The 13698-nt window shown below is 39.3% G+C and overlaps 1 protein-coding gene across 1 annotated transcript; it reads left to right on the forward strand.

The window, feature by feature from the left end:
- Positions 1 to 1174: 1174 nt before the first annotated feature.
- LOC113239070 (proteasome subunit beta type-2-like) lies at positions 1175 to 11668 on the forward strand. Its single transcript, XM_026475938.1, has 5 exons — positions 1175 to 1593; positions 7024 to 7214; positions 7671 to 7833; positions 8155 to 8243; positions 11543 to 11668. Exons 1-5 carry the CDS (start codon positions 1488 to 1490, stop codon positions 11639 to 11641), a joined length of 648 nt encoding a protein of 215 aa, XP_026331723.1. The 5' UTR covers positions 1175 to 1487; the 3' UTR covers positions 11642 to 11668.
- Positions 11669 to 13698: the final 2030 nt, after the last annotated feature.

Raw genomic sequence — 13698 nt, forward strand, 5'->3', positions numbered from 1 at the left:
TTGACTGTTATACGCGCGTGCAGATTGCACGTTGTACATTTATTGTTCATGTTCCGCCTAGGCGTTATATCACGCCTTTTCTAAACAATGTGTGTACATTGAACATCGCAGATAATTACATCTTGTCTCTTTATTTTGAAATAAAAGAATCCGGATTATCTTATATCAAAATTACAATTTCTTCCCACGCCACCCTATAAGCGTACAGCGACATCGAACAGCAGCATTCACTGGCAGTTTCGACGCAACAAAGTGTTGGAATAATATCCCGCCACCTTAATAAATTCACTTGCAAGGAAAAGGTAAAGGCACTTCTATACGGTCAAAAAAATTCCACATGGTCATCCCACAGCGCTTTGCTTAGGAGGTGAAAACTGGGTTCATAACTTTGTGTAATAGCTTAATATTCACGTATAATTTTAATTTACAATTTTAATTATATTATTAATGTAATTAAATCAAATTTAAGAAATATTATATGTAAATATTTCGTATTTATTTAGTATTGACATTATTATTTGCTTATATTGTTGAAGAACATCCAAATGGCGTTTATCGTATCCGAAGCACCCTGTAGGTCATGGGTTCCTATCTTATACTTTTGGCTCGCTGCCCACTTAGGCAAAATAAAAAAAATTTCGTCATCCACCACCACAAAAAATAATTGAAAACACATATTTGTTATATTAACGCAACACAAAAAATCACAAGGGATAAAAATATTTTTGTAGTGTAGTTTTTATAGATAATTCAGGTTTTTTTTTTTCAAATGAGATGGCACCCTGTGGACCGCATCAACGCCTCCCAATTGCTACTGAAGCCCCTACCGCCCCTCTAGGACTCTTCAGCGCCCACTGAGGGGCGGTAGGGACCACTTTGGGAAACAATGCTATAGGTTGTAACTGAAAATCAGCAGTAAACGATGACGCGGAGCTATGGTTTTTTCGTATTGTTACAGCACACATAACAGCAGAAATAGGTAAGGAGGCAGTACTACCCTGGACGAACTCTGTCACAAGGAGCTTTACTGCGACTAAAAACTATCTCGACAAAGCTGCGTGTAAATGAATGTATGCCATCTGCCCATGAATGAAACTTTTTGATTTTTATACACTTTTGACAAGACAAATGAATTGAGAAAATGGCCTTCTGTTCTCGAGGAAAAATAGACACCGCCAGTGAATCCGTCAAGGATCCTATTGTACGTTACGTAACTAGATATCCCGACCTTGATCCAAAGAAGTTAAGGACCAAGAAAAATTTAAATTGCAATTGCAAATTGAAATGCTCTTTAATCTTTCTCTTTGTTATACCTATTTGTATTATATCTATTGCATTGGTATGGTGGTTTATTGCGCGATAGTGTTTTATAACAGTCCTAATAACTGCAGGCTTTCGACTGTACACTAGATAGTGGAAATTGGTATATGCTTCTTCAGATGGTCTTTTAAACAATATATAAAATACCAAGACTTTAAAGGAGCAGAATGCAGCGTGCGATGTTTCAGTGCCTTCTAGGCATCGCATGCAATGATTTTGTGATGATAGCAGCGGACCAGACGAACACGCAGGGCATTTTTATTTTGAAAAATGGTAAGAAATTTTAAAGCATAAAGTTTTGCATTGTATTCTCTGAAAGCAATATGATCTAGCAGCAGCAGAGCTCCTTGTGAAAGGGTTCGTCCAGGAAAGTACTGTCACAAAACAGTAATGTAAACTTTACTGCGTTTTCAATAGTAAGAGCCCAGTTACACGAGGTGAAAGTTATCGTGCGGCTACCGCTCAGTTACCTCGCCTTTATGTACGTTAACGGCGAATCTGAATTCTATTTACTAGGCAACGACATTTAAATTCCTCTGAATAACACAACCGCGCGGCCGGCGCGTAGACCAAATTCAAGCCCGACTCGCCCCCGTGGCCGGAACGCTTATTTAAGTTAAAATGTAAACTCTAAACAAATAGAGCGTATTTTGCCGTGACAGTTAGAAGCGCGGCGACCGCGCGGGGTGAGCGCTTACGCCCAGACACACGAGGAGAAAGTTTTCGCGCGGCCGCCACGCGGTCGAAGAGCGGACTCCGCTCGCCGACCGCGTAGACAAAAGACAGCTATTGCCTTCCAGCTAAACGCTAAATAAATAGAGCGTATTTTTAACCGACTTCAAAAAGGAGGAGGTTCTCAATTCGACTGTATATGTATTTTTTTGTATGTATGTTGCGCGATAACTCCGGTATTTGTGAACCGATTTTCATGATTCTTTTTTTGTTGGAAAGGGGGTATTTCCATAGTGGTCCCATTTCATTTTGAAGAAAATCATCCACCTCAAAGGGTGGCTGTTCACGCATGAAGATTCATTTTTATAAATAACGCCTAACTTTAATTTAGGAGCAATTACTTTTAGCAATTATTTAGTTGATTTTGCTATTTCTCCAATTCAAGGCGTTTTTCTCTCGATATACTTTGAGTAGTGTCGTAGTGAGAACCTATTTTTATTATCTTATTATCAAGTCCTGTATAGTAGCGAACTAGGGGATATTTCAATGAAACTTAGCAAATAGACGTAATTCCACGTACTTTTGAGGTCGCCTTTTTTAGTACTCTGTACTGAGATTATGCCATGACAGTTCGGTCTCTGAACACGTTAACCGCTCTTGGATCGCGCGGCGGCCGCCGCGGACTCCGTTCTTCGACCGCGCGGGGTGAAATTCGTGTCGTACAAACGCGCCCTAAGGGTGCTGGTAAAATTACAGGCATGGTGACGGTTGTCAGGGTGACGGGCGTAGTGGCAGTACCCCTCAGGTCTTTGCGCTCTGCGTAGCTTACCAACAGGCGCACTTGTTCGTTCCGTCACTACTAAGTGAGTGAGAGTTAATAACAAATTTAACTTAATACTAATTCTAATCATTTGAAATATTATTGGAAAGTTTACTACCTTTAGGTTCTCAATTCGACAGCGGTTTGCTTTTTCCCCGTGTGTGTTACGTGATTCATTAACCGATTTAGATGATTCTATTTTTGTTGAAAAGGGGGTAGGTACCTGAGTAGTAGCCCCATTAAAATGTGAAGAAAGTATTCCATCTCGAAGAGTGGCAAATTAGGGGCTGAATCCGGTTTATTCTTTTTCACCCACTTTTTTATTAACCGATTCCAATAAAACTTGGCAAATAGATGTAAGTCCACCAACCAACTTTTGAAGTCTTTTTTTACAAAAAAATTATTTTATACAACTTTTCATATCTTCTTTTACTTTTTATCGTATCAATCGTATAAGTACATTAAATCTTTGGCAATCCGCGTAAAGGTACACGGAGTATTTTGTTGCTGGGGGGTTCAGTTTTCTTAAATGTTTCTTTCAGACTTCAGTATAAATCTTTACAATATAAAACTTTATATTGTACCCTTTATTAAATAATAAAGCCACATGTAATAATATCGCGAACGTATGCATTAATTATAATGTTCTTTGGTAAATTAAAAATGTGGTATCTGGTTGATCATTTTACCATTTTCAGCCGTCACCATAGAATCTGTAAAGGGCACAAAACGTTCGTTTGTTTGAAAAAAAAAAACAAAAATACGTGCAACAATGTGTGTGTACTAACGTGGTTTAGATTAAACTGAGGATCAGGAGAACGACTTTATTGTTTTGGAAACATAGAGCATTCTTTTTCTTATTTCATTTCATCTATATAAACTTTCTCACTGTTTCATAAAACATCGTAAAATTTGCTATTATTCACGCATGCATTCTATCACATATCCGATTTGTGAAAGCATATTGTTACGATTGTTATAATCCTAGGTGGATTATCAAGAAAGAAAAATCGTTAAAGATTACCTTTATTTTGTCAACACCTTTACTTTAGAGTTATTTAAATGACAAATTTTTCTCAAACAAGCTCGGAAATGTTTATAAGAAAGTGTGTAATTATATATAGTAATGGATTTTCTTACTTATTTTGGCTTGAGCTGTCAAAAAATAAATCGAAATTTCACTGTCCGCTGCTCTAAACTTTTAAATATATCTACTAGCAAAGAACTATGTAAGCGAAGTCAAGAAAAACTATCATACAGCCAACAGCTCACTAGCATCAGTGCTCGTAAATGCGAGAATAAAAAAAAATATATATATAGTTATTATCTTTACTCATTTTGTGTTTAATTATGGTGCACCATAATATAAATATACCACTTAGAACCTTTACCTCCCCGAATAAATGGGTGAGCATGTGCGGGATGCCCTATGACTGGTTTCAAAACAAACAACGACTGTATATACTGTGAAGATCTGGAGACTGGCTTTTGACTGGAAGGTTGGCATGACATAGAAAAACCCGAAGAAGAGCCTGCTGGCTCTTCTTCGGGTTTTTCTATGTATCTCGAGCTTAGGCTGTTTTTGGACTGTGTATCTATTGGCACCAGTGCGCCTTTTATAGGTGAGCGAGTTTTCCGTTTCCCGCCAAAAGTTACCTCACCCCCTTTGTACTATTTATTCATCTTTCACACGTTAATCTATTACAAATAGTTTTCTAATATACATTTCTTACTGCTAATTTGTACATAACGTCTTAAAAACTATATAAGTGGTACATAACAACCTCAGTCAAGCGCCCGCATTCAGGTGTATAAGTAGTCGCCCTAGCGCTTATCTGCGCTATCTCTATTTTACTCACTATTCCAAATCTAAATACCTGTTTGATCCTTATTGGAATAAAACGAGACACACATACAAACGTTATTTCTACCACTTAAGACTATTAGAACAAATTAGAGTACAACAAATAAACCTTAAACTATTTACACAAATATAACATCATACTTAATACTATTGCACGGACTTAAAACCACTCGTTGAGTGCAGCCGTACCGAACATATCACTTATTAAAAAATATATGGTGCATGAACAAACGCGCGCCATTTAAAAAAAGTGGAAAATGTTTAAATTGAATTTAATGAAAGTTTTGTATTGTTTATATTTTATTCGTGAAAATGAGGTCTAGTGAGAAGAACGCAAATATACTCCCGGACACATACATCGAGCCACCTCGCATTTTTGTCGTGAAAGGTTAGAATACAAAAATAGTGTTATCATCGAAGAAAAAGTTTTCCCCCGGTTTTGCAAATCCAAATTCCCAACAAGGACGTATGGAAAAGACGTTTAGTATACTCGTTTCAAAATTGCATAATAGTTTTTGATCAATCAAACATTGTTTCAGCTTAGGACACTTAATGCTGAAAATGCGTGGTGGCTCGAATTATGTGTCCGGATGTGTATAATAACGGAATGTACTCTGCCTAATTTAAAATGACAATGTACATCGAGTCTAAGGGCAAGGCTGCGCCATTGACGACAACGGAGTTGCACCCGCGTCGACCTTTCATGTTATTATAATGAATATAATTGCTGGTGACGAAACTATGATTTCTATAGCACATCTTGAAACAACATCATCGTGTTTCTCTGGTTTCGTAGGAAATAAATATTTATTAAAACTATGACCAAGTACGTTTAAAAGTAAACATAAATCTGTTATGCCAAAGATTGATATGAAACAACATTTAGCATACTGTCTGGAGCAGTTTCTCAAAATTTACTTATGTTCTCCTCGTATAGGTATATTTACATCATCCAAGGAAGTGCTTCCACCTTACCTGTTTCTGCCGCCAATCAGTAATGCGTTTCGGTTTTGAAGGGTAAGTGTGCTGGTGAAATCACAGGGACATGGGTCTTGTCGACTTATATCTCAGGGTGACGGGCGCAGGGGTCCTCGAGGCGGTGACCGCGGCTATGTACTTGGGCAGTCTCGGCATCCCGCACGTGCAGGTGCGGAACACCCAGACGGGTGCCCGCATAATCGAGGTGCCCGGGGCGACCATCGCTGGGAAGGCCCCCTGGCGGCCAAGCTGAAGGAGGTGATCGGGGGGCTGGCGGCAGTAACGCGGCCAACCAAAACCGTCGATCTGAGGGTCACCGGCTTAGACGAGTCGGTGACCCCAGAGAAGATCCGGACGGTGGTGGCCGCGAAGGGCCAATGCTCCCCGTCCCTTGTGAGCGTAGGAGCTGTCAGGTTGGCCTCCAATGGAAGGGGATCAGCACTCGTTCGCTGCCTAGTAGCGGCAGCCCAATTGGTGGCGACTACCGGCCGCCTGTTGGTGGGGTGGTCCTCTGCCGGGGTTCATGTGATGGAGCCCCTCCCCTTGCGCTGCTACAAGTGCATGGGGATTGGCCACACCAGAACCCTCTGCCCTTCCAGTGTGGACCGCGTCTACACCGCGTCTCGCCGACCAGCGGACCACCTAATGGGGGAGGCGATCTTGCGCTCCCCCCTGTGGAGGGACAGGGTATGGACGAGTGATATAGATAGCAGATATCACCATGCTGTGTGTAGTAGTAGTAGGTAAATAACTTTCGACCGTTATATGGAGCGTCCGGGGTGTGGCGGCGGGAGATCGATGAAAACTGAGCGCCAAAGCCTGACAGCTGTTCCAAAAATTTTGATTCTCAATGATGGGCTCGATTCACCGGTATTCCGGGTACTTTTTGAAAAACTTAATGATTTTTCCGCGTTATCGGTACGCATTAAATAATTTGCGTAGTAATAATACAATAAATAATAAAGAACAACTTCATTCTCTAACGAAACTAAAGGTATTTATTATAGAGATAATTATAATTAAATTTAACATAGGTAACTTAGTATCGTAAAATCACATTGTAGTTAAGTAGAATTATAATTGCACTAACGTGAGCCCGTATTCAGTTGTCAACGGGAGATATAACTTACAGTGCAGTAGGTAGATAGTCCCTAGCTATAATCGGGAGGACCGGGAATCTATAATCGCAGTACCGGGATTGATTGCGCCTCGCCAGTACCGGATACGATTGCAAGCGCGGGCGGATTATCCTTAGTCTCAAGGTAGATCTCTTTTTAAACGGTCCCAAGTGTCTGTAATACCCTTCGAAACTGGAATGGAATTACACATTTGAGAAGTCACCTTTCTTCTTTCATTGGTTTTTTTTCAGATGAAGACAAAATAATACCTTTAGCAGACAAACTCCTGATGGGTGTGGCAGGGGATGCAGGCGACACAGCTCAGTTCTCGCATTACATTTTGCGAAACTTATCTCTGTATAAGATGCGGAATGGCTACAAGTTGGGCACGAATGCAGCTGTTCATTTTGTGAGGAAGAATATGGCCGATTCTCTTAGAACTGTGAGTGTGGTAATATTAGAATTCGGGTGCATTCGAATATACGAAAATTTCCGTGAGACTTACTGCGAACAAAATTCCCAACTGTAATAGTACCATCACCAGTGGTATGTACCAGTCGCTGTTACTATTGGGAACGAAAGCAGCGTAGGTATATCGATAAAGATATTGTTATTGACGTGAAAAGCTTTAATTTGACATACTTACGAGTCGATACTGCCTCAACTCGAATTTAAAATTTTTCCCGAACTGAATCTATTCATTTTGCGCGGGTCGAGTGGCAGGGATACTGGTTTTATATACACCCTCAATTTTACTACATATTTTTTTCATAGTGTGTTCAATCAGTAACATTTTCACTGTTATGCGTGATCAATTAAAGCCATTTGAGGTGGTGTCGACTCTTGGAATATATTTTCTTAAACACTGACATACTCATGAAAAAATCTCTCATTCCAGTCTCCCTACTTAATAAATCTCCTGGTCGGAGGCTATGACGAGATTGATGGAGCAAAGCTGTATTACGTAGACCTCTTGGCAACCAACATTTGCATGCCGTACGTTGCGCACGGTTTTGGTGGACTGTTTTCTATTAGCATGTTGGACTATTATTATAAACCTAGTGAGTACGAGTATGTGTGATTGGAAAGGCATCTTAGATGTTACGAGGGTACCAGGAGTGTACTAGACTACCTTGCAAGGTACCGATGACATAAAGCGTTGATTAAAAGCCAGAAAAGGCGCAACAGGAGTTAAACTGAAGAAGAATATAAATGTGGAATCATAAGATCAGAAAAACAGTGATACAGACATTTCTCTTGAATTCAAAGGGATTACATGAGATAATAATAACAAGTTTCTGGCAGCACTTCAAAACCCTTTCAACATTTATGAAGATTTCATTGTGGTACCTACTTGAAATGATTTATTTTTCGTTTAACAGCATTAACTGAGTCGGAAGCTTACAATGTTTTGGCGCAGTGTGTCTACGAGATCCATACCAGGTTATTCATGAATCTGCCCAGCTTTCAGGTAATTAAATGGTTCATTTTATAAATGTAAAACGTTTCGTGAAGATATTTAATTATGTTATTTTTATAAAAACTTAATAATTATGCTTAGTTTATATTGCTCTAGAAAAGTTCAGATGTGTGTTGGTAAAAGGGTTGTATGTTTATAAGTATGAAAGTGATATTGGACGAAGAGTCCTGAAGAGCCTTCATGCATAGCCGGAAAATTTTCAAAAAGGGCTTGATTGGCTTTCCATGGAGGGCTACTGGTTTCTACATTTAAGTATGGCAATGATAATTGAGTTTGGCTGAAGAAGCCTGTAAATGAATTAATGCTGTGAAAATGGGGGCGTCGAGAAGTTTGACTGAAGTGATTCGGATGGACATATTTCGGAACAATGTAACAAAAGAGCGGTATGGAAGATGCAGTGACAATGATAGAGAAATTAATAAAAGAAAATTGACGAAACAAATTAATAAGGCGAGTGTCGGCGGGCAAGTTGGTAAGGAGCGGACAAGGCGAACTTACAATTACCAAGTTGAAGATGTCCTAACGAAAGACCAGCTCAAGTACCCTTAGTCGTGGTGAAAGAAGTGCCAGGATAATAGCAAGTTTGATTTAGTGAAGTGTAACCGTCGTCTGTAGGACTCTTTAAGATTAGGGAGTAGTAAATAAACTACGATTTATTGTCAAGCTTTCTAAGGCTAACGCACATGTGCATCGTAAAGTCATTCTAGACGGGTTCAAAGAATTGCGTTGAATTTTTTTAATAGTTGTTTCGCCCTCACGAAATTGGCAAAGGTTACGGAAATGGTCATTGTATAAACAAAGAGCATAATTTTGGACAGGGCTTTTGTTGCACAATTTCTCGGCTTAAAACTAAATGACAGGGAACACTATTGCTTTATGCGGAAGGGTGCTGTATAAAAATGTAACGAGAGCCGGTAAGAACAATAAACGCCAGATGCCAATAAACAAGATGCGCGCATTGACAAAACGTTGGGTGTTAAAGAAGGTTTAACAAATAGGACTCTAATAAAGCCACACCCTTTAGAACAAATATAATTTCGGTTATTGGTCAAGTTAGAAACCGTATTAACGAAAATGGGGATGGTGAAGTTAATGGAGAGGGAAATTGGGAGCCGGGGCGAAAACCTTGGATCAGGGAGACGTGAGTTGGGTATCTAGCTTTTCGGGACGTGGATTCAGGTCTCGGCTCGAGGACGGTCGAAAATCGGATCCTTATCGTGTCGCGCGCGAATTTGAGTGTAGAGTAGTTGGGTGTCCTTCTATTTCGCATCGTTTGTCGCGGGCGCGGAGACTGCATTTCAGGCAGAGAACGCGGGAGCTGGCCAGCACGCGGAACGCGACGATGACGAAACCGGCAGCTAAGTTTAAATTACATACTGAGAGAGGGATTCACGATTATGAGGCTAACAAGTACAGTAGGAATTATTCATCTAAATGTATTTTATACCAATTCCATGAATAATGTCAAGTATGTATATTTGCTCAACTAACTATATCTAGGGTTTTCCTTTCCTAGGGGTGAGCCGCCCCTCACCCCTAGGAAAGGAAAACCCTAGAGTGCTGACTTTGTTTTATTTTTATCGTCACATTTTTTATTTAGACGCGGCTAAATCGTTCTTAATTTCTTAATTGTACAATTCCGGCGGTTCATGATTTAATTGTTGTTAATCTATTCCTAATTTTAGAACATTATCGACGGCGTTGTTCATGGTGCGAAGCTGCATTGAGTTAGGCTCCAAGTTTAGTTACAGTGCGAATGATCTGAGAGTTAGTAATAATCTGATATATATTTTCTCTGTCTGCCTGCTTTTAAATGCTTTATAAATTAGAGTGTCGCTGCGTTTTCAATGATATAAGGGAAGAGTGGTTCCATCTTATAATAAAATCTCCTCCGCTCTACCTAACGTTTCATTGCAAGCACTGTGTCACATGTCGTATGCTTTTGTGTTTCTCGTCAGTGTCAACTTAGAGATATTAGCAGGTTTTACTTGCACACTACACACACATACACACACAATTACTCTACACTACACAACAGCACGCGTGGGGTCGACCTGAGTAAACGGTTCAGAAGCCGAATGATCTCAGCAGTTCGATTCCACTACATGTACTAGGTACACACTACACTTTCACTCAAAATTTTTACACATTCACTAGCTAACACACCGCAGGAAGGTTTTCTGGCTGAGACTAGCTCCCGGACAAACTGGACAGCATTACGTCACGTACTAGGGTCCAACTTAGGTTGCGCACGTTGTCCGCTCCTAACTTGGATCCTTTACATGCACTGGGTACACACACAAGGCCTGAGTCATTTGGTTACTTATAACTTTAATCAGTGGTCTCTGGGGTACGTCGTCTCGGCTATACACAACCCTTGACCCTCTGCGTCTTGTGTGAAGTCTGGTTAGAGCTGGAACTTTATGTAAGGGGATCACAGAATGGTAATTGTTAGACGCATTCAAATGGTATTCAGACTACCTTGCACAACTCATCATCAGCCTCTAGTTCTTGACACAAACATCCGCGGCTGCTTTCAAAGTAGGGAAGCGTAGTTAAATAGCAGCGCGTAAATGCAAAGCCTAACTTAGGGAGCGTAACTTGCATGTTTATTTTATTTATAGAATGTGAACGAATGATTTTGTAAGGAGCGCGTCAGGGTATAAACGAGACTTGGGCATTATACAAGGTCAATTAGCTGTCTGAAGGCTTTGTTGGATGTGAGGATTGGGGTCTCAGGTTGACCTTCTAACGAACCTCATACTGGGAGGCCAGGTATCGTTTATCAGATTGGTACCCCATCTAGACTTAAAAGTCTTACCCTAAAGGTCTCTTTGAAGTCGGCTTTCTCTCGTTATATGTGCCATCTGCTGGTCAATGGATTGCCGATAACCACTGGAGCAACTGGTCATATTTTATTTATATTGTATTTACATAATTACATTACAGGCATGAATTAGTTACAAATTTGGTTTAATTTACGACAACGGTTTATTTTATTTTTTGCTATTAAGGTCTATTTACCTTACGGCAGTAATTTACTGTCCTGTGCTTTTGAATAATTTCGCGACGGTTTTTAAACTCTTTTACTTACGGTATAAAAAAATTACACAACGTAGAGGGTCCAATATTAAGTCATCACAACTAGACGATCACGTATGTTTTAATAACGGCCAAATATAAGTTATTATGTAATTTTAAGCACGCACATAACCAGCACCGGATCTATTAATTATTTTTAAGTAGACCCCGGGTGCGGCTCTTACAAAAGGTGTTAAATTACATTTCAGGTAAAAGTGGTTAATAAGAAAGGTGTCACCACGCTGCCAGTCATCTGCCCAGCTACATTCTATACTAAAGAAGTGCCCACTAATTCAGACACAACATAAGATTCAATAAAGTTCTGATAAACTCTGTAGAAGCATTTTACTTTCAATACTTTTATGTTTAGGCAGTAGCCAGGCGGTGAGAGGATGTTCAGCGGCGCGGGTCGAGGATGCGTTACGGGCTTTTTTCAGCTATGCGCGGGCGGGCCGCGGTGTGGTGGGGTGAGCGGTGGCGATGTGTCAGTGTCAGTTAGTGTCATACTTTCAGTAGCTCTAGTTTCCTACACCGTTTTCCACACCTTCTGTCATCTCTCGCTATTTTGTATGGGTCATTTCCACAGGAGCTGCGCCAAGCGAGGCTAGGAAAATGAAGTAATGCTGTTGGTGGATTTTTTCCTCGCACACCGCCTCGCTACGTCGCACATCTCTGGTGGAGAGGCAGCCTAACTTGTAGTCGCTACAAAATCATAGACTATGGAAACCAAAGGATATGTTATATTGACATATATAAATCAGACGTTATATGTGTATGATGCATTTGACGTTGAAAACATAAACGTTTTATTGTCTTTGTTTAACTACTGCGTACCGTCGTAAGCTAAAAGAGATAGCACTACATTGATTTAAGTCGAACACGGGAATCGAAAATGCGTAACGTCATCTTAAATGCCAACTGTTCTCATTTTACCATTTTTGGAGTACTCTGATAACCGTTTCCGGTTGTCAAAGGGAAGTACATCAAATGTCAAAACCAATGTTTTGCCAAATGTTTTATTGAATTATTCGCATGAATTGTAATGAAATGGACAAAAATATTGACAGTGAGAACAATTAAGTATTGATTAAAATGCGTCGTTGTAGCATTAAGGGGTGCGGCAGTAGAAAATCGGAAATCAACCGAATGTTACATTACAACGGCAAGTGTTATTTTTCTGCCTATAAATCATACAATAGCCCACATATCTCATGTAATTAGACTCATTTATGTAGTTTATTCATAAGTCTTACCGAATTTTGCGTTGGTTACTTTAGATTGCCTGTTTGTTAGTATATTTTGATGATTGTTTATAACGATTATTTTGAGATAGTGTTGTTCTAGAAAGCAGACATATTATCGATATTCTGTTATTAAAACAATTCACTACGAGGTTTTTATTATTCCATTATTTTTTTAAAGTTTACCTACAAATGAAAAAAGAAAGAAATAATGTTTGGAAATTATAGGACTGCCGAACATAAACATTGGGTCAAATACCATCTTCGTTTGTTCGCTCCATTTTGAAGTCAAGTTTTAATAGAACTTTGAATGTAACTAGATTACATGATAATGCAATTCCATCGTTACGTTTATTGGTAAATATCTTTATATTTAATTTTGATTAAAATGGCTCATTACTTGCCTAGTAATAATAGCCTAGTATTAATCATACTTTGTTTACAGTAACCTATACAAATTTGCAAACATAAAAAAACCGTCTCAACATGCAAGCCATACATTTGCATGTCGATATTGACTTATCTATGATTGTGGTACGACACTAAATCCGCTATTTGTGGTGAACATTTTTGGTTTAGGTAGGGACGTTTGTTCCGTAGATAGGGCAGCTGCTTTCCTTTATTTTTTTTTAACCTCGTAAGCTACAAAATAGGAGACACCTTTTGACACTTGTCATCGTAACGTAAATAGAGATGCGAACTAAACATATCGATAACCATTATGATAAATTTTATGAGTCTTGTAATCGTTTATTATATTTTTTGGGTCATTGGTTTTCAGTTCTAGATTTAACATTGAATAAGCAATATAGAGTTTAATATAAATATTCTTCTTCTTCGTTTTGCTCAATGGCGGTTCCTTCTTTTTAAGATTTCGCCAGTGTCGAGTTTTATAAGTAAGTATTTTAAATGATCATAATGACAACCTGTGGTTGTAACTTATAGTGTTGTTACGTTAACAGTGTTCACGAGGACAGCCTGTACTTAAATAGCAAAATTCTGAAGCATAACAAAAAAGACTTCATAGTTCAGAGAGTGAAATATGAAGAAATCATCGGTTGAGCAAGTTTAGTGTCTCTTTCGTGGTTATTCACTAAATGATTATCACTAGTATCAGGTTTCTT

The sequence above is a fragment of the Hyposmocoma kahamanoa genome, unplaced genomic scaffold (assembly GCF_003589595.1).
Source record: "Hyposmocoma kahamanoa isolate Upper Pololo Valley unplaced genomic scaffold, ASM358959v1 99383, whole genome shotgun sequence".
NCBI lineage: Eukaryota > Metazoa > Arthropoda > Insecta > Lepidoptera > Cosmopterigidae > Hyposmocoma > Hyposmocoma kahamanoa.

What these genes read in the sequence shown, in the direction of transcription:
- LOC113239070 (XM_026475938.1), top strand. Translation starts at nt 1,488, where the DNA reads ATGCAGCGTGCGATGTTTCAGTGCCTTCTAGGCATCGCATGCAATGAT. An exon ending in GGACTATTATTATAAACCTA is followed by an intron (nt 7,834 to 8,154) that starts GTGAGTACGAGT and finishes TTCGTTTAACAG; the next exon opens with CATTAACTGAGTCGGAAGCT. An exon ending in TGAATCTGCCCAGCTTTCAG is followed by an intron (nt 8,244 to 11,542) that starts GTAATTAAATGG and finishes ATTACATTTCAG; the next exon opens with GTAAAAGTGGTTAATAAGAA.